Source organism: Hylobates moloch, unplaced genomic scaffold (genome assembly GCF_009828535.3).
Source record: "Hylobates moloch isolate HMO894 unplaced genomic scaffold, HMol_V3 SCAFFOLD_3, whole genome shotgun sequence".
NCBI classification, from domain to species: Eukaryota; Metazoa; Chordata; class Mammalia; order Primates; family Hylobatidae; genus Hylobates; species Hylobates moloch.
Genome location: NW_026652278.1, coordinates 33,914,638 through 33,938,797, shown reverse-complemented (window position 1 = coordinate 33,938,797; position 24,160 = coordinate 33,914,638). Strand labels below are relative to the sequence as shown.

The following is a 24,160-nucleotide window of genomic DNA, read 5'->3' as shown; positions in this document are numbered from 1 at the left end:
GGCCTTCCAAAGTGTTGAGATTACATAAGCGTGAGACATTGCATCCAGCCCTTATATGTGTGTGTGTGTTTTTTTTAACTTATTTTTTTCAGTCTTCTGGCTCTTCTGCAATTAACCACTATTAACAGTTTCTTTCAGAAATGTTTGATAATTTACTTGTATTTAATTGCTTGTAAAGCTATATGTTTTTCCATGTGATAATTTACTGTTTATATTGCCCCCCATGTTATTTATATCAGATATATTTTCAGTTTGGCTGCTTTCAATATTAATATTTGTTTTATAACATTCTCTTTAAAAATTATGTGTACATATTTCTCCTTTATAATATCCTTTGTTTTCAGTACTCTGAAGAGTATTTTTTTGTCTAGTGCATCTTTTTATGTTAGTTCATTTTTTTCTGGTATTTTATGACCTATCAAGGATATACTGTATGGGATGATATGAAGACCTAAATTAATCTTTCTTTCTTTCTTTTCCTTTCTTTCTTCCTTTTTCTTTCTTTCTTCCTTTCTTTCTTTCTTTCTTTCTTTCTTTCTTTCTTTCTTTCTTTCTTTCTTTTTTTTAATTTGACAGAGTCTCGTTCTGTCACCCAGGCTGGAGTGCAATGGCACAATTTCAGCTCACAGCAAACTCTGTCTCCTAGGTTCAAACAATTCTCCTGCCTCAGCCTCCTGAGTAGCTGGGATTACAGGAGCTCACCACCACGCCCGGCTAATTTTTGTATTTTTTAGTAGTGACACGGTTTTGCCATGTTGTCCAGGCTGGTCTGGAACTCCTGACTGCAAGTGATCCACCCGCCTCAGCCTCCCAAAGTGCTGCGTTTACAGGCGAGAGCCACCGCGCTCGGCCTAATCATTTATTTTCTATGTTGATATCCTGCTACCCAAAAAATACGGAACAATTCAGCCCATTTGCGGTAGTTTGTCACAAGTTAAAAGTTTATCCTTTGAATATACAAGGAACGTTATTCTGTACCATTGATAACTTTCATTATTTGTAAAAGTATATACTCTTTGTAAAAATTATCTAAAACTTTGAATAGTTAACTCTTTTTTATAGAACCTAAGTCTAATTCAATGAGTTCGTTCATTATTTAACATATTCTTTGCAATTTATTCAAAAGAATTTCACTGTATTTCAATTTTTAAAAACTACAGGAAGAATAGTTTTACAAGAATCATTTAATCAATTACTGTATGTCTTTTTATCCTGGATATTAAAATATATATATATATATATATATATATATATATATAATTTTTTTTTTTTTTCTTGTTGCCCAGACTGGAGTGCAATGGCATGATCTCGGCTCACCACAACCTCCACCTCCCAGGTTCAAGCCATTGTCCTGCCTCAGCCTCCCGAGTAGCTGGGATTGCAGGCATGTGCCACCACGCCTAGCTAATTTTGTATTTTTAGTAGAAATGGGGTTTCTCCATGTTGGTCAGGCTGGTCTCGAACTCCCAACCTCAGGCGATCCGTCTGCCACGGCCTCCCAAAGGACTGGGATTACAGGCATGAGCCACTGTGCCCGGCCTCTAAAAAGATTTTTGTTTGTTTTGGAAGTATAAAAATGTTAATATTATTCTTGGGGGGAGAATTTGGGAGTAATTGTTTTATTATTTCCTAGTTACAGTTTTTAATTTTTTATAAGAACATGAATTACTAGGCTCAATTTTAAAAATATGAAGGGAAAACAATGTTTTTACTGTTCCCACTTAAATTTGGATATGTATTCCAAGATACTACACAAGAATGAAAATCCTTATTAAATCTATCTCTAATGATTAACCAAAAGTGTACCACTCTGTGCTTATCTTGAACATTGAACTTTTGTAGATTTTTCAAAGTTATTGAAGTTCAAAACTTAATTAGTTAACATTTGCTTGCTAAATAGAAATGATACAGCATATTTTCTCCTGAATCATGTAGATGAGTCATTCTTTTCTATTGAATTATCTCTGTGTAATCAATGATTTACACTACAGCACACCCACACTGAGTCATTAAGAAGAGATGTTTTGAGACCATTAAGAGGAGATTTGGGATCAATCTTTTTACATAGGACCAGCAGAGCTAAGTTTAGAATTCAGGTTTCCTGACTCCTTTATTTATGTTTTGCAGTGTTTCATTGTACAGCCTTCCTATCCCTATTAAAAACATCAAGGCATTTGTCCCATCTTTTGATGCTTTTATGATTCTCAGTGATTCTAGAAGATTACAGATCATAGTTCTGCAATGCTTCTGTCGGTCCTTTTAGAACACATTTTGGGCTGCAGGAACTTTCATATTCATTGATTTCATTTTTTACATTCATTAATGTAAAAAAGAAAGGCTCAGAAGCCCCTGCCTTCCCCCACCCCAAGAATAACCACTATGAACAGTTCATTTGAATCAACGTTTATATTGTTTGAATCTGTTAAGTGTAAATACATAATTTTTTAAATCAAAATGGAATCACACTATTCTACCGCTTGCTTTTTTAAAATAGACTTTATTTTTTAGAGCAGTTTTAGGTTCACAGCAAAATTGAACAGAAAGTATAGAGACTTCACATAATGCCCTGCCCCCATTATGTATAGCCTGCCTCATCATCAATTTATCAGCAGCCCCCACCAGAGTGGTACATTTGTGTCAGCTGATGAACCTACATTGACATAACACTATCACACAAAGCCCATAGTTTACACTAAGGTTCACTATTGGTTTTCTATATTCTATGAGTTTGGACAAATTTATAATGACATCTATCCACAACTATAGTATCATACAGAATAATTTCACTGCCCTAAAAATGCTCTGTGCTCCACCTATTCATTCCTCCCTCCCTGCTAACCCCTGGCAACCTCTGATCTTTTTACTGTCTCCCTAGTTTTGACTTTTCCAGAATGCTGTCTAGTTGGAATCATACAGTATGTAGCCTTTTCAGGTTGACTTCTTTCACTTAGTAATATGCATGTGAGTTTCCTACACATCTTTTCATGGCTCAATAGTTCATTTCTTTTTAGCACTGAATAATATTCTATTGTCTGGTATATTATGACTATTGATGTTTAATATGATGATTGATACAGTTGGATTATTATCTACCATGTTTGTGGTGACTATTTCTCTTTGTTGTCTTTGTTCTCTGTTCCTATTTTTTCTTCCACTCTTTTTTTCACTTTTGTGGTTTAGTTGACTGTTTTATATGATTACGTTTTCTCTTCTTTCTTAGTATATCAGTTACACTTCCTCTTTTTCTTTTTTACATTTTTAGCAGTTGCCCTAGAGGTTTTTTGTTTGTTTTTGGTTTTTTTTTTTTTGAGACGGAGTCTGGCTCTGTCGCCAGGCTGGAGTGCAGTGGCACCGTCTCGGCTCACTGCAACCTCCACCTTCCGCGTTCAAGTGATTCCCCTGCCTCAGCCTCCTGAGTAGATGGGATTATAGGCATGTGCCGCCACGCCCAGGTAATTTTTGTATTTTTAGTAGAGACGGGGTTTCACCATGTTGGCCAGGATCGTCCCTAACTCCTGACCTTGTGATTTGCCCACCTCAGCCTCCCAAAGTGCCCAGGATCCCAGCCATAGAGTTTTAAATACACATTTACAATGAATCCAAGTCTGCTTTCAAAGAACACTATGCTGCTTTACAGGCAGTGCGAGTACCTTATAGTAACAAAATAATCCTAATTCTCCCTCCCATCCCTTATGTCTTTGCTGTCATTCATTTCTGTTATACGTAAGCATTTAAAAATATACACAGAAATATGCATGATTGAATACATTGTTGCTATTATTATTTTGAGTGAACTGCTATTTTTTAGGTCAATTAGAATTAAATAATTTATTTTACCTTATTTCTTCTCCAGTGCTCTTCCTTTCTTTATGTAAATCCAAATTTCTGACCTATATCATTTTCCTTCTCTCTTAAGCAGGGGTCCCCAGCACCTGGGCCACAAACTGGTACTGGTACTGGTACAAGGCCTGTTAGGGCTGCACAGCAGGTGGTGAGCAGCAGGCTTCTGAGCTCCACCTCCTGTCAGATCAGCAGAGGCATTTGATTCTCACAGGAGTGTGAGCCCTATTGTGAAGTGTGCATGAGAGGGATCTAGGTTGCACACCCTTATGAGATCTAATGCCTGATGATCTGAGGTGGAACAGTTTCATCCTGAAACCATTCCCCACAAAATTGGTCTCTGGTGCCAAAAAGGTTGGGGACCACTCCTCTATAGGAATTCTTTTAACATTTCTTGCAAGGCAGGTCTACTGGCAACAAATTCCCTCAGTCTTTGTTTGTGTGAGAATGTATTTATGTATTTATTATTATTTTATATATATTATATATATATATATATATATATAGAGAGAGAGAGAGAGAGAGAGAGAGTGAGAGTGTCTCACTATGCTGCCCAGGCTGGACTCAAACTCTTGGCTCAAGCAATCCCTCCACCTCAGCCTCCTGAATAGCTGGGACTTTAGGCACGCACCACTGTGCCTGGCTTCTCTTTACTTTTAAAGTATAATTTTGTGGGTACAGAATGCTGTTGGTGGCTTTTTTCTCTCACTGCTGTAAATATTTCATTCCATTCTCTTCTTGCTTGCATGCCTGCTGAGGAAAAGTTGGATATAATTTTCATCTTTTCTCCTCTACAAGTAAGGTCTTTTTCCCCGGGCTTCATTCAGAATTTTTTATCTTTGATTTCCTGCAACTTATATATGCATGCCTGGTTGTAGGGCTTTTGTTTGTTTGTTTGGCATTTGTTCTACTTGGTGTTCTCTCAACTTCTGTGATCTGTGATTTGGTGTCTGAAATTAATATGAGGGAAATTCTCTTTCATTATTGCTTCAAATATTTATTCTGTTCCTTTCTCTGGTTATTCTCTTCCTGCTATTTCCATTACACATATGTTATACCCTTTGTAGTTGTCCCATAGTTCTTGGAGATTCTGTTTATATAGTCTTACTTATTTTTGCAGTTTTGGCAGTTATTTCCAAGCTCAAATATTCTGTTTTCAGCTCTGTTCAGTCTACCAAAAAGCCCATCAAAGGCATTCTTTATTTCTATTACAGTGTTTTTGATCTCTAGTATTTATTTCTTTTTAGTTCTCTCTTAGAATTTAAACTCTCTGCTTACATTGGCCCATTTGTTCTTGTATGCTGTCTACTTTATCCATTAGAGCCCTTGGCATTGTCATCATAGTTGTTTTAAGTTTCTGGTCTGATAATTCCAGCATCCCAGTCATATCTGAGTTTGGTTCTGATGCTTGCTCTCTGTCTCTTTAAAGCCTTTTTTTTTTTTTTTTTTACCTTTTAGTATGCCTGGCAATGTTTTCTTCATAGCTGGACAGGATATACGGGGTAAAAGGAAGTGCTGTAACTAGACCTTTAGTAATGTAGTATACAGTGGGGGAGGGGGAGAGGAAGAGTTCTATAGTTCTATGAAGAGGTCTCAGTCTTTTAGTAAACCTGTGTCTCTAGACTGAATTTCACAGGTGCTTCTCAGTTCCTGTCTGCCCCGATCCCTGTTAGGTGGGACGTGATGGCTAGAGTGGGCTGCAGCTGGGTATTTTCAGTTTTCATGTGGAAGGCTAGAGGAGACTGGAGTTCTTACTTCCCTTCTCCTGCATCATTTAGGCTCCTATAAATCACAAGCATTAGGCTCTATTTAAACAGTTTTTCCCAAGGGCAGACTTTGTTTAGAAGAGAAGAATAGGGTGTCCAAGTATATTTCAAATGGCTACTTTTCCTATCCCCTCTGCCAGGGACATGGAAGCAGGAGGAGATTTTTCTGTAATAAAAAGAGAACAATATTTGAGAACCTCTTTGAATTCCTATAGGTAAACTCATGGAAGTGTGGAGATCATCCCCTCCTCATGGCTGAGTCACTCTGCAATTTTTCTCTCTCAAACTTGTCTACACTGAGCCTCCGGCAATTCAATTACAGTTCAGGTTTTCCTGCCCTCGCACTGGTTCCTGCTGAGATTTCTTTTTTTTTTTTTTTTTTTGAGACAGAGTCTCTGTCCCCCAGGCTGGAGTGCAGTGGCGCAATCTCGGCTCACTGCAAGCTCCGCCTCCCGGGTTCACGCCATTCTCCTGCCTCAGCCTCTCTGAGTAGCTGGGACTACAGGCACCCGCCACCACGCCCGGCCAATTTTTTGTATTTTTAGTAGAGACAGTTTCACCGTGGTCTCGATCTCCTGACCTCATGATCCGCCCGCCTCGGCCTCCCAAAGTGCTGAGATTACAAGCGTGAGCCACTGCGCCCGGCCCCTGCTGAGATTTCTGCGCCGGTAAATTGTGATTTTTGATATTCACTTGTTTACCTCTTCAGTTTGCCCTGTAACCTTATCTCTCTACAGATCTAAGAAGAGTTACTGATTTTTCTATTTGTTCAGATTTTTACTTATTATTAGGAAAGATTCATGACTTCCTGTCTCCTTACTTGCTTTTCTCATTCAGTATTCCATATGAGTACATATTTTATAATTTAAGCAACTTGTTTTGATGAACATTTAGATTCTCCATACTCTCTTTTTTTGATTACTTAGAACGTTTAGGCCAGACACGATGGCTCATGCCTGTAACCCCAGCACTTTGGGAGGCCGAGGCGAATGGATCGCTTGAGCCCAGGAGTTTGAGGCTCTACAAAAAAATTAAAAAAAGAAAATTAGGTGGGCATGGTGGTGTGTGCCTGTAGTCCCAGATACTCAGGAGGCTGAAGTGGGAGGATCCCTTGAGCCCAGGAGGGTGAGGCTGCAGTGAGCCGTGATTGTGCCACTGCACTCCATCAAGCCTGGGCAACAGAGAGAGAGAGAGATCTGTCTCAAAATAAATAAATACATAAATAGAAAAATAAAAAGAATGTTTTAAGCACAAAAAGTAAAAATCTTGCTTGTTTTAAAATGATTTCAATTTCTTTTTTATTGTATACATTTAAGGGTTACATTAAATGATTTAAATTTCTAATACAGATTTTAATTCACTTTATTAACTTCCTCCTGAGATAGATGCTCAGAAAACATTACATATTCACAAAATGAAAAAAAAGTGTTAAAGTAAATAACAATTTTAAAAAAACTTCTCAAACTATAATTTTATATCCAGTGAAAATACCCTTCAAAAATAAAAGTGAAATAAAGATATTCTCATGCAGACAAAACCTAAAAGAATGTGTCTCCAGTAGACCCTCACTATAAGAAATTCTTTTTTTTTTTTTTTGAGACGGAGTCTCACTCTGTTGCCCAGGCTGGAGTGCAATGGCACGATCTAAGGTCACTGCAACCTCTGCCTCCTGGGTTCAAACAATTTTCCTGCCTCAGCCTCCCGAGTAGCTGGGATTACAGGCGCCCATCAGCACACTCAGCTAATTTTTGTATTTTTAGTAGAGACGGGGTTTCGTCATGTTGGCTAGGCTGGTCTTGAACTCCTGACCTTGTGATCTGCCTGCCTCTGCCTCCCAAAGTGTGGGGGTTACAGGTGTGAGCCACCGTGCCCAGCCCCAAGAAATTCTTAAACAAGTTGTTCAGGCCAAAGGCAGGAAGAAATGAAGAGTACCAGAAAGGGTAAATATCTGGCACATATAAAAGACCTATTTTAAGTACTTTTGTTATATATGTATTCTATATTTAATAAATTATGTTTGTGTGCATATATATGTCTTTTAAATATAATTAACCATTGAAAGCAAAAATAATAACAATGTTGTGTAGGATTTATGATATATGCAGAAGTAAAACATAAGAAAACAAAAGTACAAAAGTTAGAAGGAATAAATGAAATTATACTATTGTACTGTTGGTTGAGATTATTATTATATATTGTTACATTGTTCCTGAAATAGTTTAATGTATCTTGCTTGGGATACAATTTGCTTGAGTACATACAATTGTCAAAATTCTTTGAATAGAACACCTAAGATCTATGCATTTGTTTGTATGTTAATTATACCTCCAACATTGTTCTTCAACAGTGTGATTGAGATTGAATTTACAGGGATGTAGGCTGTATCATATTTCAGGAGTCACTGCTGTTTTGAACAGATAATCTCATGGGTTACCTTTCTAAGGAAGTAGTTCCACAAGACTTTCATTGAAAACAGGAGAGCTGGAAAACAGGTATTCAGTATTCCTGGAGTAAATTCTTCAAATTTAGATTCCTACAAAAAGTCTTCAAGAAAGAATATTGGGGATCCTAAGCTTTATTTTATCTGTCTTTCAACAAAGATTATATAAGATCACAATGATTTTTAAAATGTAGTTGAAAAGATTTTTCTACTACACATTACTTTTTTACTATCTGTTGTGATCACCCTGCAGAGGCGGGATGGTCCCTACCATCCAAAATTTGGTTCAGATGTCAAGACTGATGATGCACACACACCAGAAGAGTATGAAAAGACTTATTATCCATAGAATGAAGATTTCGGGTGCGGTGGCTCATGCCTGTAATCCCAGTTCTTTGTGAGGCCGAGGCAGGTGGATCACTTGAGGTTAGGAGTGTGAGACCAGATTGGCCAACGTGGCGAAACCCCATCTCTACTAAAAATACAAAGATTAGCTGGATGTGGTGGCATGTGCCTGTAGTCCCAGCTACTTGGGAGGCTGAGGCAGAAGCATCACTTGAACTAGGGAGATGGAGGTTGCACTGAGCTGAGATTGTGCCACCACACTCCAGCCTGGGTGACAGAGCAAGACTCCATCTAAAATAAAAAAGCAAAAAAAAGAAAAGAAGAGAAAAGATTTCTGGAAAGAGCAGGGCAGGCTCCCGAGCAGAGCTTAAAATGAGTTGGGGGAACAGGAAGGGTGACAGGCTTCAGTCTTTATGGTGGTTAGGGGGTGGGCTGGAGTGCAGCATCCTCCATGTGCAGGCAGGGTGCATGGTCTGAACTTCCCACTGGTGCTAAAGAAGGGAGCACCCATGCTGTCTCATCAGCTTGTCTGGATGTGGGACAGAGTAAGAAAGAGGTGTGGCGAGGCTAGAAGGCTGTCAGTCTTTCCTTTGTCAAAACTTAGAGAACTATACTCTTAGAAAGGATGAATCTATACTCTATATAAACTATACCTCAGCCAGGTGTGGTGGCTCACGCCTCTTAATTTCAGCACTTTAGGAAGGCTAAGGCAGGCAGATTGCTTGAGCTCAGGAGTTTGAGACCAGTTTATGCAACATGGCAAAACCCCGTCTCTACAAAAAGTACAAAAAAAATTAGCCAAGCATGGCGGCACAAGCCTGTGGTCTCAGCTACTCAGGCAGCTGAAGTGGGAGGATCACTTGAGCTCAGGAGTTCAAGGCTGCAGTGAGCCATGACCGTGCCACTACACTCTAGCCCTTTTCTTTTGAGCCATATACCCTGTCTCAGAAGAAAAACAATTTTACCTCAGTAAACCCGACTTTAAAAGGAGAGAGAGAGAGATTGATTGTAAAGAGCTTATGATAGTGCCTGGCACATAGTGAGTGCTCAGTGTTTACTGCTGTCATTTTAATTATTATTATTACTACTGCTACCACCTCTACTGCTCCTTCTATGACCTTTGAATTGAGAATAGTACTGTGAAGAGAAATAGGACACATTGTGTCCACCCAGTCTCATGATACAATGTGTGATGTAAACTCCCAGTCTTCTTCATCTTATATATAAGGAAACTGAGGCCCAAAGACTGATCCCATTTCACCCCTTCCCCCTCAGACTTGTGCCTCTTCCCACCCTTCTTACCCCACCCCAACCCTGCCTACACTGATCAAGGTAAACAACGCAGTTCACTAAGGTGGATGGACCAATAGAAAGACGTTGGAGGACATTACACAAAGACAACCTTTCTGCACGCTCTACAGCTCAAACCTCAAGGCTTTTTAGGGTCCAGAAATAACAAAATTTTTCCCCTGATGACCCAACTAGGCTTCAAGGGCAGAGATCTCAGACTGGCTTCTGTGATGGCCTCCAGTTGATCATTCTACCCAGGAGAAGAAATTTAAAACTCACTGTTCCAAGATTGATTTTGTATTTTTCCTTCTCCCTGTCCTCTACAAACCCTCTTTTGATCCTTATTCGTGTAAGTCCATCTGATGATTGTCTTCCTCATATACAAGTAAATTTACTTGCAGATACCTAACTAGAAATTTCAGAGTTAATCCTTGACCTTATATTTCTCAAAGTTTTACCAAGAGTTCCACCTGTACCCCAAATCCTACCACCTATGCCAAGAGAAGTATGCAGCCTAAAGGTGCACCCTGCCCCAACTGAGATCTCTTAGTTCCACAGCTGACCTCTCCTGGCTCTTCTGGCGAGTGGTATGGAAAATGATGGAGAAACTGCCGTATGTTTTCATAATGGTCAGACCAATTTACATTTCCATCAACAGTATACTAGGGTTCCCTTTTCTCCACACCCTTGCCAGCACTTACCTTGTTTTTTTTCATAATAGTCATCCTAATAAGTATGAGGTGGTATCTCACTGTGGTTTTGATTTGCGTTTTCCAGATGACTTGTGAAGTTGATTCATTTGTCATATACCAGTTGGCCATTTATATGTCTTCTTTGGAGAAGTGTCTGTTCAAGTCTTTTGCCCATTTTTTAATTTGTTAGTGTATGTTTGCTATTGAGTTGTATGAGTTCCTTATAGTATATCATGGATATTAACTCTTCATCAGTTATATGGTCTGCAAATATTTTCTCCCACTCTGAATGCTGCCTTTTCATTTTTTTTATGTGTATACTTGACTTCTAAAATCAGTAACAAGGTCCATACAATCCACATTTGGCTGATATGCCTCTTGATTCTCTTGTAATTTGTAAGTTCCTTTGACTCCTTTCCTTCTTTTAATTTATTTGTTAAGAAATGGAGTCATTTGCACTATAGAATCTCCCACATTCTGGATTTGACAATTGCATTCCCATAGAGTCCTTTAGCATGTTCCTGTGTTTCTTATAATCTGGTAGTTAGATCTAGAATTTGACCAGATTTAAGGCCAATTTTTTTAGCTAGGATACTGCATGGGTGGTTATGTGTACTTTTTTCATGATATCATGAAAAAAGCAAGTTCTTAAAGCAATTTAAGTGACAGTACAAAAGGTTGGGTCGGGTGGGGCATGGTAGCTTATGCCTGTAATCCCAGCACTTTGGGAGGCCAAGGGAGGAGGATTGTTGAAGCCCGGAGTTTGAGACCAGCCTGGACAACATAGCGAGACCCCGTCCCTACAGAAAACTTTTTTTTAATTAGCTGGGCGTGTTGGCATGTGCCTGTAGTCCCAGCTACTCAGGAAGCTGAGGCAGGAAGATCGCTTGAACCCATGAGGTCAAGGCTGCAATGAGTCATGATGGCACCACTGCACACTAGCTCAGGCAACAGACCAAGACCCTGTCTCGAAAAACAAAAAACAATAACAAAAAAAGAAAAGGTTGGGTCAATGACAGTTTCTAGCGACTGATGCCACCACTCTGTTTACAGAATCATCTCTCTCCCCTGGCCCTGATGTTTTATTATGACATCATATTTACAATGCCTGGCAAAGGCTTCATTCCCATTTGGCATACTACCTCTCAGGCAAATAGACCTTTTGAAAGCCTGTATTATGTATATAACATATGGGCTCACACTGGATAAGCTGTTTTATAACCTGACTTCTTCAAAGAAAGTTTACATCATGTTTAAACCATGTTTTAGGTTCTATATTTTTAATTAAAAATCTAAGGAAGAAGGATATTTCACATTTCTGTAAACTCTAAGATCTTGCAGCAGAAGTGAAACTGCACATTTAGGGGTGCCTGCCCCTCTACTGATGCTGCCCGTTGTGGGGCATATGTCCTTAGGAAAATGAAAGACTGTGCACTGCTGATTTGTTAGCCAGCTCTGGTGACATCTTTCAGTGGTTCCTTTTATGTATGGCCACTCCTACAGAGGCCTCTTGTACTTTGGGAACTGGTGAGTCTCCCTGTCCCTAGGGCTTTTTAGTCACATGTCCATCCACTGTTTCAATGTAACATGCACCTAGGCAAGGTTAACGATTAAATGATTGGGATGAAAGGTCGTCCTTTACTCAGAACATCAGAATGGTAGATAATTCCTGTTCCACTTTCTTTGACGAAACAAGTAAAGAAGAAACAACACAGTTATATTAATAGAAGAGTCTTCGTTCCAGGCGCAGTCCAGGAATCATGCTGGAGAAGTTCTGCAACTCTACTTTTTGGGTGAGAAATTACATTTATCTTCATATTGACTCTTCTCAGACTCAGAACAAGTGGTAGTTAGTTAACTTAGGGTGGTCACCAACAAGAACCAGAAATGTTAGATGTGCAATTGGTCTAAAGCTCAGGCTTTTTAGAAAGCATAATTCATAATATCTCCAGAGGATATAAGGGATATAAGATCTGGGAAAGGTAATGCAAATTATTCTCTGTCATATGTTTTTTTATATCAGACTCTTGTACTAGCTAGTTGCAAAATTGCCTTCTCTAAAGAGAAGCAGGTAAAAACCTTCCAATTTAATCAGTGTGAGGAAGGAGAATTGTTGTTGCATACTTTGCTAGTAGAAGGAAGAGAAGGTCCGTGACTGAGTCTTGCTGAGACATGTTGATGTTGAAATGATAATGATAAGTTCTAGAAGAACTGGCAACTAATGATATGGACTAGAAGTTGGGTCTAGGGATGCAACTTTGGGCATCATGAGCACTGAAACAATTTTTGAGTAACTAGAGTTGGGTAATACTGTTTTTAAGGAAAAGAAGAGACACCACTTAGAGAGTGAACAAGAACAGTGTAACATTATGGAGTCATAGATAGCAAAAAATTTTGAGATAGAGGCCAATCAACAGTATCAAAGGTCTAGTGGAATAGAAAACAAAAAAGGACCTGAGATTTAGTGATTTTAGTAAGGGTTTAGTGAGAAAGTGTCATCTGCAAACTCCTAGCCTCAGCGTCAGAATCACCTGGGGCAATAAATGTAGTTTAAGTCTCTTAAGTGATTCTTCTGAATTCTAACATTTGATAACCTTATATAGAGGCGAGAGGGGCAGGGATGAGATAGCAGAGCACCTGGGCAGCACCTCGTGTCTTAGAAAGGACCTGGGTCCCAAGACCCTCAAGGCCAGGGGTGTATACCACGGCAAGGTGGGTCTTCATGGGCTGTAGTATCTAGACAGGCCATCTCTTGAGAATTCTTTCTGAGAACTACCTGACAAACTTTCTTGGTCAGGGTGTCACAGCAATTCTTTAAAGAGTCTGTACGAATAACCACATAAAACATTTTTTAACTATAGGAAGAGAAAAATCTACACTCACGTGACTCAGATACAAGAATTGGTACCCACCCCCCACCCCCCAACTTCCACTTCAAAAGACACTTCCATTTATCGCAGAATGCAAGGACTGCACAAAACTTGCTGGTTGAGCCGGGTGCGGTGGCTCACGCCTGTAATCCCAGCACTTTGGGAGGCCGAGGCAGGCAGATCACGAGGTCAGGAGATCGAGACCATCCTGGCTAACACAGTGAAACCCTGTCTCTACTAAAAATACAAAAAATTAGCCGGGCGAGGTGGCGGGCGCCTGTAGTCCCAGCTACTCGGGAGGCTGAGGCAAGAGAATGACGTGAACCCTGGGGGGCGGAGCCTGCAGTGAGCCAAGATCGCGCCACTGCACTCCAGCCTGGGCGACAGCGAGACTCTGTCTCAAAACAAACAAACAAACTTGCTAGTTGGAAGCCTTCTGTTCAACAATGCTGTTGTCACTGCTGTGGTGAAACTGGCCAGGTTTTTAATGTAAGTGCTCTGGGCCATCAGAGAGCAAAAGTTACAGTATGACTAAGCATTCTCCCTGCATGGCGCCTGCATGTTTGAATATCTGCCATTGAGTTCAGTTAGTGCTAGAAACTTGAATAATTTTTTATATCCCAGGGAACTATTCTCTCCTTTAAACTGGGGAACAGTCCTTCTTCATCCTATAATTTGGCAAATGCAGTGGTGAGGTTTACTCAGAATAGCTGGTACAGAAATTCATTTAGAATCACAAGAAGACAGGTTTTTAGAGGGTGGGTTGGCCAGAAAGTAACTACATTTGTCATTAAATGGTAAATTTGTATCAATGTGCACAAATAGGAAAATACGGATAGTTAAAGGGTAAGGCTGGATATGGATATGGAGTTGAGTTTAAATTGTCTGAAAGCAGTGGGATGTGCTGCAGAGTGGTTTTCTGTCTTCACAATGCATGTATGCAACAATCCTTCCCTTTTGGTCTCCAGAATTCCTCATTCCTGGACAGTCCAGAGGCAGACCTGCCACTTTGTTTTGAGCAAACTGTTCTGGTGTGGATTCCCTTGGGCTTCCTATGGCTCCTGGCCCCCTGGCAGCTTCTCCACGTGTATAAATCCAGGACCAAGAGATCCTCTACCACCAAACTCTACCTTGCTAAGCAGGTAAAATTAACACCACTGTTTCTGAACTCTAATTCCTTGGTGCACAGTAGAGACATTTTCTTGGTGGTTGGTGTCCTCTTCCTTGTCTTTAAGCAGCTGTCCCAGGTGCCATTGTCTCAGGTAGAGCCAGGCTCTAGGTTTCCCTCTCTCCATCTACCCTAATTCTCACGGGTCCCTTGCTGCATTTCTTAAATCAAAGTGGCTTTGATTTTTGCATAAGAATGGTGACTTTTAATTCTTGTGGATATTGGGTTCCCTAAACACAAAGGGCATATAATCAATCAAATTATCTTTATAGCATTTGAGAAATGAACACTGGATCACCTGTCTTTAAACAGCTCTAATAAATCAGTGGAGTGTAATTCAGTTGGCATCTACCTCGTGAAAATGAGCTAGATAATGGATCTCCTGCCCCACTGAGGCAATCCAACTATCACTCATCTTCAAAAACTTGGGTCTGAAATAAGGTTTCCATTTTCTCCGCGTATTCGATGAGTCAGGATGATCACTCACAGTAGAAGGAGAAAGGGTAAGTGTGCACAGTGACAAGCACGAGTAGGGAAATAATGCAAAGGACAGGTCTGCGGGAGAGGCCCAGGAGGGGCCAGGAGGGGAGGAGCCCTCAGCCAGCTGCACCAACTCACTCAGGGAGGGGTCTTGTGGGAACCCAAGACCCTCATTCGAGGTTGTAAAATTATCTCATAAAATCTTCCATCTGCTTCCTTTCACTACTTTTGTTTTTTTTTCTATCTGTCCTTATTATCATTATTACTACCATTTTAAATGGAGTCTCACTGTGTTGCCCAGGCTGGAGTGCAATGGCATGATCTCAGCTCACTGCAACCTCCGCCTCCTGGGTTCAAGCAATTCTTATGCCTCAACCCCTCCGGAGTAGCTGGGATTACAGGAGCACGCCACCATGCCCAGCTAATTTTTGTATTTTTAGTAGGGACGGGGTTTCGCCATGTTGGCCAGACTGGTCTCGAACTCCTGACTTCAAGTGATCCCTCCTGCCTCAGCCTCTCAAAGTGCTGGGATTACAAGCCTGAGCCACCGCACCCAGACTCTATCAGTCCTTATCTTTCAACAGGATTTTAAAACTTAAAATGAGGAAAAAAAAAAAAAAAAGAAAGGCAAACTAGATTCCATTGTTCTACTAGCATACCTAACAATGACTCGGGTTACCTGGAACCTTAAAAGGAGGAAAGAGCTTGGCCAAAGGAAGTGGATTTCACTTTGACACTTTGAGGTCGGGGTTGGTCGTGGGTTTTATTAGATTCTGATTCGAAAAAGAACAGTCTCAGAGCTTGGGGCAGTGTCACTGTCTCCCTTGTTGACCTGAGTGCCCATCACAGGACCTAGCATGTTTCAAACACTCAGATGGAATTCAACATTTGTTGAATGTTGGTGTTAAATGCATTCTAGGAATAGTGGTTGATTCAAGAGTATGTTAGAGCTGACCTCAGTGGTACATACCTGTAATCCCAGTTCCTCTGGAAGCTGGAAGTGGTAGGATCACTAGAGGCCAGCCTGGCAACATAGCGAGTCCCCATCTCTTAAAAAAATAAAATAAAATAAAAATAAAAAGGAAAGAAACATATGTTAGACTTTGAACATTCTGAACATTAAACAACTCTGAACATTTAATAACATTCTCAGTACCCTTGGAATTGAGTCGTTGTTCGAGGTTAGAAGCAATCAAGTTGGGAGGCTTCTTCCACTTTCTGGAGCTTCCGAGAAGCAGCTGGTTAATTAGCAAACCAATATCCCATCCTAATAAAAGCTATTAGTTAACTCTTTTACAAAATACTTTATTGAGATATAATTTACATACCATACAGTTCTCTTATTTAATACAATTCAGGCTGGACGCTGTGGCTCACACCTGTAATCTCAACACTTTGGGAGGCCGAGGTAGGTGGATCACTTGAGGTCAGGAGTTTGAGACCAGCTTGGCCAACACAGTGAAACCCCATCTCTACTAAAAGTACAAAAAAATTCGGCTGGGCATGGTGGCTCACACTTGTAATCCCAGCACTTTGGGAAGCCGAGGTGGGTGGATCACGAGGTCAGGAATTCAAGACCAGCCTGGCCAACATGGTGAAACCCCGTCTCTACTAAAAATACAAAAATTATCCGGGCATGATGGCGGACGCCTGTAATCCCAGCTACTCAGGAGACTGAGGCAGAGAATCACTTGAACCTGGGAGGCGGATGTTGCAGTGAGCTGAGATCATGCCACTGCACTCCAGTCTGGGTGACAGAGCAAGACTCAGTCTCAAAAAAAAAAAAATTAGCCTGGTGCGGTGGCACACACCTGTAACCCCAGCTACTCAGGTGGCTGAGGCATGAGGATCACTTGAACCCTGGAGGTAGAGGTTACAGTGAGCCAAGATTGTGCCACTGCGCTCCAGCTTCAGCCTCTGTCTCAAAAAAAAAAAAAAAATACAATTCTGTTTTTTTCAGTATATTAACACATATGTGCAACCATCACCACAGTCAATTTTAGAACATTTCATTCTCTTTAACCCTGTCTCCTCATTCCCCTTATCCTTAGCAACCGCTAAATCTCTTTTCTGTCTTTATAGATTTCCCTGGTCTAGACATTTCATATGAATGGAATTATATATGTGGTCTTTTTTGATTGGCTTCTTTCACTTAGCACAATGTTTTCAAGGTTTATCTATGCTGTACCATTGCTGTACCATGTATCCATGTATCGATATTTTACTCCCCCCCTTTTTTTTTGTTTGAGACGGAGTCTCGTTCTGTCGCCCAGGCAGGCTGCCAACATAGATTCCTGCCAACAGTGTGTTAAAGTGCATGTCCCTGCACCATTGTCAGCATTGAGTTATTTTCAACTTTTATGTGTAAACATGACATCTCACTGAGTTACTTTGCATTTTTATGAATACTAACGCAATTTTTTTAAATTTGTTAAGTGTATTTCATTTGTGAATTGTCTGTTCATATCACTTCCTTATTTTTTTAATGGGGGTGTGAGTGTATTTAACTTATCTTTTGAACAGATAATTCTCAGAGGATCACAAAATTCAAAAAGTACAAAAGGAGCTGGGCATAGTAGCTCACACCTGTAATCCCAACACTTTGGGAAGCTGAGGTGGGAGAATTGCTTGAGCCCAGCAGTTCGAGACCAGCCTGGCCAACTTGGTGAGACCTATCTCTACAAAAAATTAAAAAAAATTCACCAGGCATGGTGGCATGTGGCTGTGGTGCCAGCTACTCGGGAGGCTAAGGTGGGAAGATCACTTGACAAGTTCAAGGAGGTCAAGGCTGCAGTGAGCCACGTTCACACCACTGCACTTCAGCCTGGGCGACAGAGCTAGACCCTGTCTCAAAAAAAAAAAAAGAAAAAAAAAGGACAAAAGGGTACCCAGTACTCTAGTCACTCATTCTTGTCTTAGTTGGCAACCATTGATAGCAGTTCCTTATATCTCCTTCCAGAAATAGCCTGTGCTTTTACAAACAGCTACATACATATATTTTTTCACACAAATGCTAGCGTCCCATATGTGCTTTTCTGTGTCTTAGAGCTCCTCCATTTTAGCACATAAAAATCTGCATGTTTCTTTTTTTTTGTGAATATTTTATTCATTTGTACCTAAGCAGCCAAACTCGTACTGATACCACCATGCAGCCAAGGTTACTGAAACCTCTTTGATTAGACTTCAGCCATATCCCACCCCCCAAATCGACCCAATAGGTACAATGAAAACCAGTATATCAAGGCAGAATACAGAGCTGTAAAACAAGAAAAATCCTATGAGGGAGGGAGGGAAAAAGGAAGAATTCCGCCACTACCCAGACTGAAATTGAGTTAATATATTCATTTCCACACATTTTCAGGCTGCATGTTCATGGAGTAATTTAGGAATAAATCTATGATTTGTGAAGCACTGAAATACTTAGTGGTTTGCTGTATTATATCACAGCTTTCCCCGGCAGTTTCCAAGACAGGTTCCAAAAACTGGCAGGAGAATTTCACTGGAGCTGCATGCAGGACTACCAAGATTCCTCCCCACATTTATGAAACTGATTGTTCCGGGACTGGTTGTTCTAGTCTTCTGTGTGCCAGGTCTGACTTTTCTGGGAATGGTTGATCCACACTGGAAGGCTTCCAGATGTGTTCCCCAGGCATCCTTGGCAGTAGGAAGAGTAGAGGCCTGGGTATTCTGTAGATGCTGAGCCCTGAGTCATACTGTTGCTTATTCTTTGGTCAGTTGGCTTTCTACCACCTCTTAGATTTCATTCTCTGTAACTAGCTTGTATGCTGTTTGTAGCTAAGACTCAGGGTATTGGAAAGTTCTTGCAGCTACTGGAAGCTGCGGTGTTTCTGTCTCTGAAATCCGTCATTAATTACACACAGCTGGGCCGGAGAGAACATGATTCTGGTCTTCTGTTTCTTCTCCTGGATCTGCATTCTTCACTGTGCTCTTCTCTGCAGAAGTGTGTAGTTTTACTTTGGGACTAGTGGAAGAATTAGGGCTTTCCTGAATAAATAGATCCACAGAGGAAGGAAGATGAGAGAGCCTCTGAGTGGGACACCTCCTCATATGTCATTTGCAAGGATGGGTAACTTTCATCAGGGCCACGAGTCACAGGCATTGGTGAAAGAGTCCCTAGAATTGGATGCTTTAGAGTAAGGCAGGCTTTGGAGACGAGCTGGACTCACACTCATGTTGTTGAAAAGGAGAGGCGAGGGGCGGGTGCGGTGGCTCACTCCTGTAATCCCAGCACTTTGGGAGGCTGAGGTGGGTGGATCACCTGAGGTCAGAAGTTCAAGATCAGCCTGGGCAACATGGTGAAACCCCATCTCTACTAAAAATACAAAAATTAGCCAGGCATAGTGATTCACACCTGTAATCCCATCTACTTGGGAGGCTGAGGCAGGAGAATCACTTGAACCTGAGAGGCGGAGGTTGCAGTGAGATAGCACCACTACACTCCAGCCCGGGTGACAGAGTGAAACTCCATCTCAAAAAAAAGAAAAAGAAAAAGAAAGAAAAGAAAAGGTGGAGGAAAATTTAAGAGCTGGACTGTAAAAATGGCTCAGGCTTTAAGATTTAAGTGTCTAGGTAGAAGGTCTTAGAGAAATATGTAAAATTTCTCCAAATGTAAAAATATCAAAAAGCCAGGATGAAGTCAGTCCCCTCCACATTACCAGGAGACAACCAGCTCAATCCCACAAAAGGTCTGCTTCTTTCTTTGTAATGATTCCTTGAGATGCTGTTATTGAATGTACCATAATTTATGTGTCCTATATGACATGACTTTCGTTGGTTTCTAATATTTTGCATCATGAGCAATGCTGCAATACACAGCTTTGTATATACCTGTGTATACAAGTGTGTCTATAGGATAAATTCCCAAAACTGAAATGACTGAGTTAAGGATATGTGAACTCAGAATTTTTATGCACAGTGCAAACTGCCCTCAAAGAGGCTTTCCTTGGTCTCATCAACTTTGTATCACATTTTTTGATGTTTGCTAATTGGTTAGGCAAAAATATTATGTTTCAAATTGTATACACTTTCAAATTGTATTCTCATATTAATGAGGTTAAGCATATGTTCATATGTTTAAAAGTCTTTTGTTTTTTTTTTAATCCATTTATATTATATACTCATTTTTTTACATTGAGTTATTAGGGTATTTTAAAAAATTACTTTGTAGAAGTTCTTTATAAAGTTAACTGGTCTTTTTTGATATGAATTGCTCAGTGTATTTCAAATCCATTGTACGAGTTTAATATATATAAGCCTATGGCAAGGCCCCCTCCTTTTCCCTGGCCTGGGGAGTAGGCTGCTGGTTAGTATCCTCTAGTCATCTCCAAGGGCATGTGCCTTAGCTCTAGCTTGCTCTATTTTACCTCCTAATTTACCTAAAGGCAACCGTAGCTTACCGCCTATAAAGCTATTTTTTTTCCCCGAAACCTCATAGTCTCTTGTGAGGAAAACACCCTATAGTGTATTACATACTTGAAAAAATGCATTTCAGTTATTAACATGTCTTTGACTCAAGTCCTTACTAAATAATAGCACTGATCCTATTAGTTAAAGTAAAGGTGGATTCATCTCCTTCCTTGGCTGGTTTTCATTACAAAGGACCCATTATCTCTGCCTGTGCCATTCTGGATAAATGAGACTTAAAAGAATGAATCAGGGTAGATGAATAGGAGCATAAAAGGATGAGGGGAGGGGAGATGGTGCCACATAAATATCTTCGTTTTGATGGCTAAGATGCTGGTATACTCAGTGGAGGCAGTAATTTTCCCCCCCGGTAGGTGGGGATGTGGGCCTTTAGAACAGTGTAACGTGTATCATGTCTTCTGAGCTCACAGGACAAATATTGATTGGCATTATCTGGAATCAAGACTGGGGCTGGGTGTGGTGGCTCATGCTTGTAATCCCAGCACTTTGGGAGGCCGAGGCGGGCAGATCACCTGAGATCAGGAGCTTGAGACCAGCCTGGCCAACATGGTAAAATCCCGTCTCTACTAAAAATACAAAAATTAGCCAGGTGTGGTGGCACACGCTTGTAATCCCAGCTACTCGGGAGGATGAGGCAGGAGAATCACTTGAACTCAGGAGGTAGAGGTTGCAGTGAGCCGAGATTGCGCCTCTGCACCACTCCAGCCTGGGCGGTAGAGTGAGACTCCATCTCAAAACAAAAACAAAAAACCTATGGCCTAAGAAAGGGAATAGTGCCTTTTAAACCTAGGGCTTTCTGTTGCTCTATAACAAAATACCCCAAAACTTAGCAGCTAAGAAAGAATTCTTTAAATCTTAACAGTTTCTATGGATCAAGAATTTGGGAGCAGCTTACCCAGGTTCTGCTTCAAGGTCTCTCAGGAGATTGAAGTTAATATGTGCTATCTGGGGCTACTGGCATGTGAAGGCTTGAGTGGGGCTAAAAGATCTGCTTCTAAGATGACTGTCACATGGCTGGTGGCAGGAAGCCTCAGTTTCTCACTGGCTGTTGGCAGAAGGTCTCAGTTCCTTACCAAGTGGACTTCTCCAAAGAGCTATTGGAGTGTCCTCGTGACTGGACTGGTAGCTTTCTCCAGAATGAGCAATTGGAGACAGAGAACAAGGAGAAAGAATCCACATTGCTTTTTATGCCCTAGCCTTGGAAGTCACACACTGTCACTTCTGCCATTTTCTATTCACCAGAAGTACATCCCTAAGTCCCCAGCCCACACTCAAGGGAGGGGGAATTAAGCTCTGCTCTTTGAAGAGAGGAATATCAAAAAATCTGCGGACGTATTTTAAAACTTAACACCCAGCATTCCTCAAAAACAATGATCATGGCATACTTTGAACATTATTCTATCACTTGAACTGTATGTATCCATTCTTTCCAGAAATATTTATTGTGTTATCTGAATCGCTGCATACCATTTTTCTTATCCATCACTGGAAACCATTCTGTTCTAAGAGCCTTATAAAGAATGATATCCTCCTAACAGTGGTCTTTTTCCCTTCTCAGGTATTCGTTGGTTTTCTTCTTATTCTAGCAGCCATAGAGCTGGCCCTTGTACTCACAGAAGACTCTGGACAAGCCACAGTCCCTGCTGTTCGATATACCAATCCAAGCCTCTACCTAGGCACGTGGGTAAGACCTATCACCACTTCTGCCCTGTTTACCTTTTCATTACCCATAGGCATCTAGCTGAAATGTACTCTTTGGGGATGAAATTAATTCCAAGGTCATCTGTCTTTTTCACGGGATCCATAGTGAGGCAAAGTTTGGTTGGAATGGGGTGAAACAAATTTTAGCTTTTCATCTTCATTTGAGCATTAATGTATAGAGCCTTCTCCCTAGGTTAAGTATTAGCTTTCATGACTAAGATGTATATCTTACGTCCACATATCTTGCCATCTAAGGGTCACAGAAGAGAGCTAACTTTCTTGATGTAAAAGAATATTTTAAATGCTGTAAATATTATTTTTAAATTGATTGATGACTCTAAACAATGGATCAGTGAGCTTAGAGTTTACATAAACTTGATATCAAAAAACTAATGTATCTCTTGCAGGCAATTTTTCGGGGGGTGGGGCCTAGACAGTGTTTCAATGACAATTGAATTAGTTGCCATCAATTCAGTGGCAACTAATGACACATAATTATTTGAACTTTCAAACTTTATTGAAAAATCAGAGCGTCTGGCAATCACAAACCTATGTTCAGGCAGAGCAATGTCAGCTAGGCCTCAGTAGCAGTGGCTCCTTTAGACCATGCACTCGGCACAATCCTCCCTGGGCAAATGTTATAAATCATGGATCTTTCCCCACCAGAATGCTGTTTTAGGAGCACAGCACTAGGTCTAGGAAATCAACATTTAATTTATTATATCTAAAGTGAGATGATACAAGGCAAGATTTTTTTAAAAAATTAATTGCTTAATCTTATATTAGAAAATCAAGCTACAGACACCTTGCACCTAATTAATTAGAACCTGCCTTCCACCCTTACTACTGCAATGTCTGAAATTAATTTTCGTGGGTCTTGGAAGGGTTTTTCTAGCTTTCAAAGTAACTCCACTAAAATGCAGACAGTGACCTTCTACATTCTTGGCTAGCATCCCACTCAAGTGTGGTCCATGGAGATGAGGCACTAAAAGAAAAAGCTGGATGGCATGGGGGGGACATGTTCAACCTGGCATCTGTGTGCTCTCTACCTGGCCAGATTAGTCATGACAGTCTCCTCCCTCAGCCCTCCTTTCTTCCCATGTTCTCTGACATCCTTCTCCCCTCAGTCCTCGGTTAGTGGCAGTATTCTTCAGAACGTCATGTGAATTTCTCTCCAGCTCCTGGTTTTGCTGATCCAATACAGCAGACAATGGTGTGTACAGAAAAACTCCTGGTTCCTGTCCCTATTCTGGATTCTCTCAATACTCTGTGGCACTTTCCAATTTCAGACTCTGATCCGGACACTCTTACAGGTAAGGAAAAAAAGAGTGGATGACACGAGGAGGTACCACGGGGCAACCTCTAACCCAGAGTAAGTGGCATCAAGTTGAGCTCCAGGATTGAATTGTATTAGAGGGATTTGATCATGGGCTTTAATCACAAGCATTGATATATATGGGCCATGTAGACTTCATTTGGACAAAAGGCTCATTTTTTCTCTTTGTTTTTTTCTTCATAGGGTGACAATTCTAATCTAGCCTACTCCTGCCTGTTCTTCATCTCCTACGGATTCCAGATCCTGATCCTGATCTTTTCAGCATTTTCAGAAAATAATGGGTCATCAAATGTGAGATTCTAAATATGCCCATCTCATATATTACTTAATTGGATGATATCTTAACGAATATAACTTTAAGATGTCTGGGTCTCACGGAGGCCCCACAAGCCCAGAATAAGGTAGTACAGACAATTTTATGACAAGGAAACAGAGAGTGATGAGAGTATTAAAATACTGACTTACTTTCACCTACCCATTGTCAGCATAGTTAATTCATTCATATATCTATGCCAGAAAATCTGATTATCCTTCTACTAGTGGCTTAGGGTCTCCAAATAAACACATGTTGATAAGCTGACTTTAACATCATATCTAGTTTCTAGCACAACATTATATCATTAAAAAAATCAGTTTCTGCTTTTAGAGTCCCATGCAGTTCCTGTCTCCAATTGGTTTACTTTTCGATTTTTTTGTGTCTTTCAGAATCCATCATCCACAGCTTCATTTCTGAGTAGCATTACCTACAGCTGGTATGACAGGTAGGAAAGCCTGGAGTATGGGTTGT

The 24,160-nt window shown here is 40.6% G+C and overlaps 1 protein-coding gene across 1 annotated transcript in view; it reads left to right on the top strand.

Annotated features, from left to right (window-relative positions):
* The first annotated feature begins 11,893 nt into the window (after positions 1-11,893).
* Positions 11,894-24,160, top strand: part of ABCC2 (ATP binding cassette subfamily C member 2) — a 59,029-nt gene continuing 46,762 nt past the window's right edge. Inside the window, exons 1-7 of the mRNA XM_032170059.2 lie at positions 11,894-11,900; positions 12,118-12,166; positions 14,212-14,385; positions 21,895-22,020; positions 23,216-23,350; positions 23,557-23,664; positions 24,079-24,134. Of these exons, the coding sequence (XP_032025950.1) occupies positions 12,134-12,166; positions 14,212-14,385; positions 21,895-22,020; positions 23,216-23,350; positions 23,557-23,664; positions 24,079-24,134 (632 nt within the window). The 5' untranslated portion in view covers positions 11,894-11,900; positions 12,118-12,133. The remainder of the gene's footprint in view (positions 11,901-12,117; positions 12,167-14,211; positions 14,386-21,894; positions 22,021-23,215; positions 23,351-23,556; positions 23,665-24,078; positions 24,135-24,160) is intronic.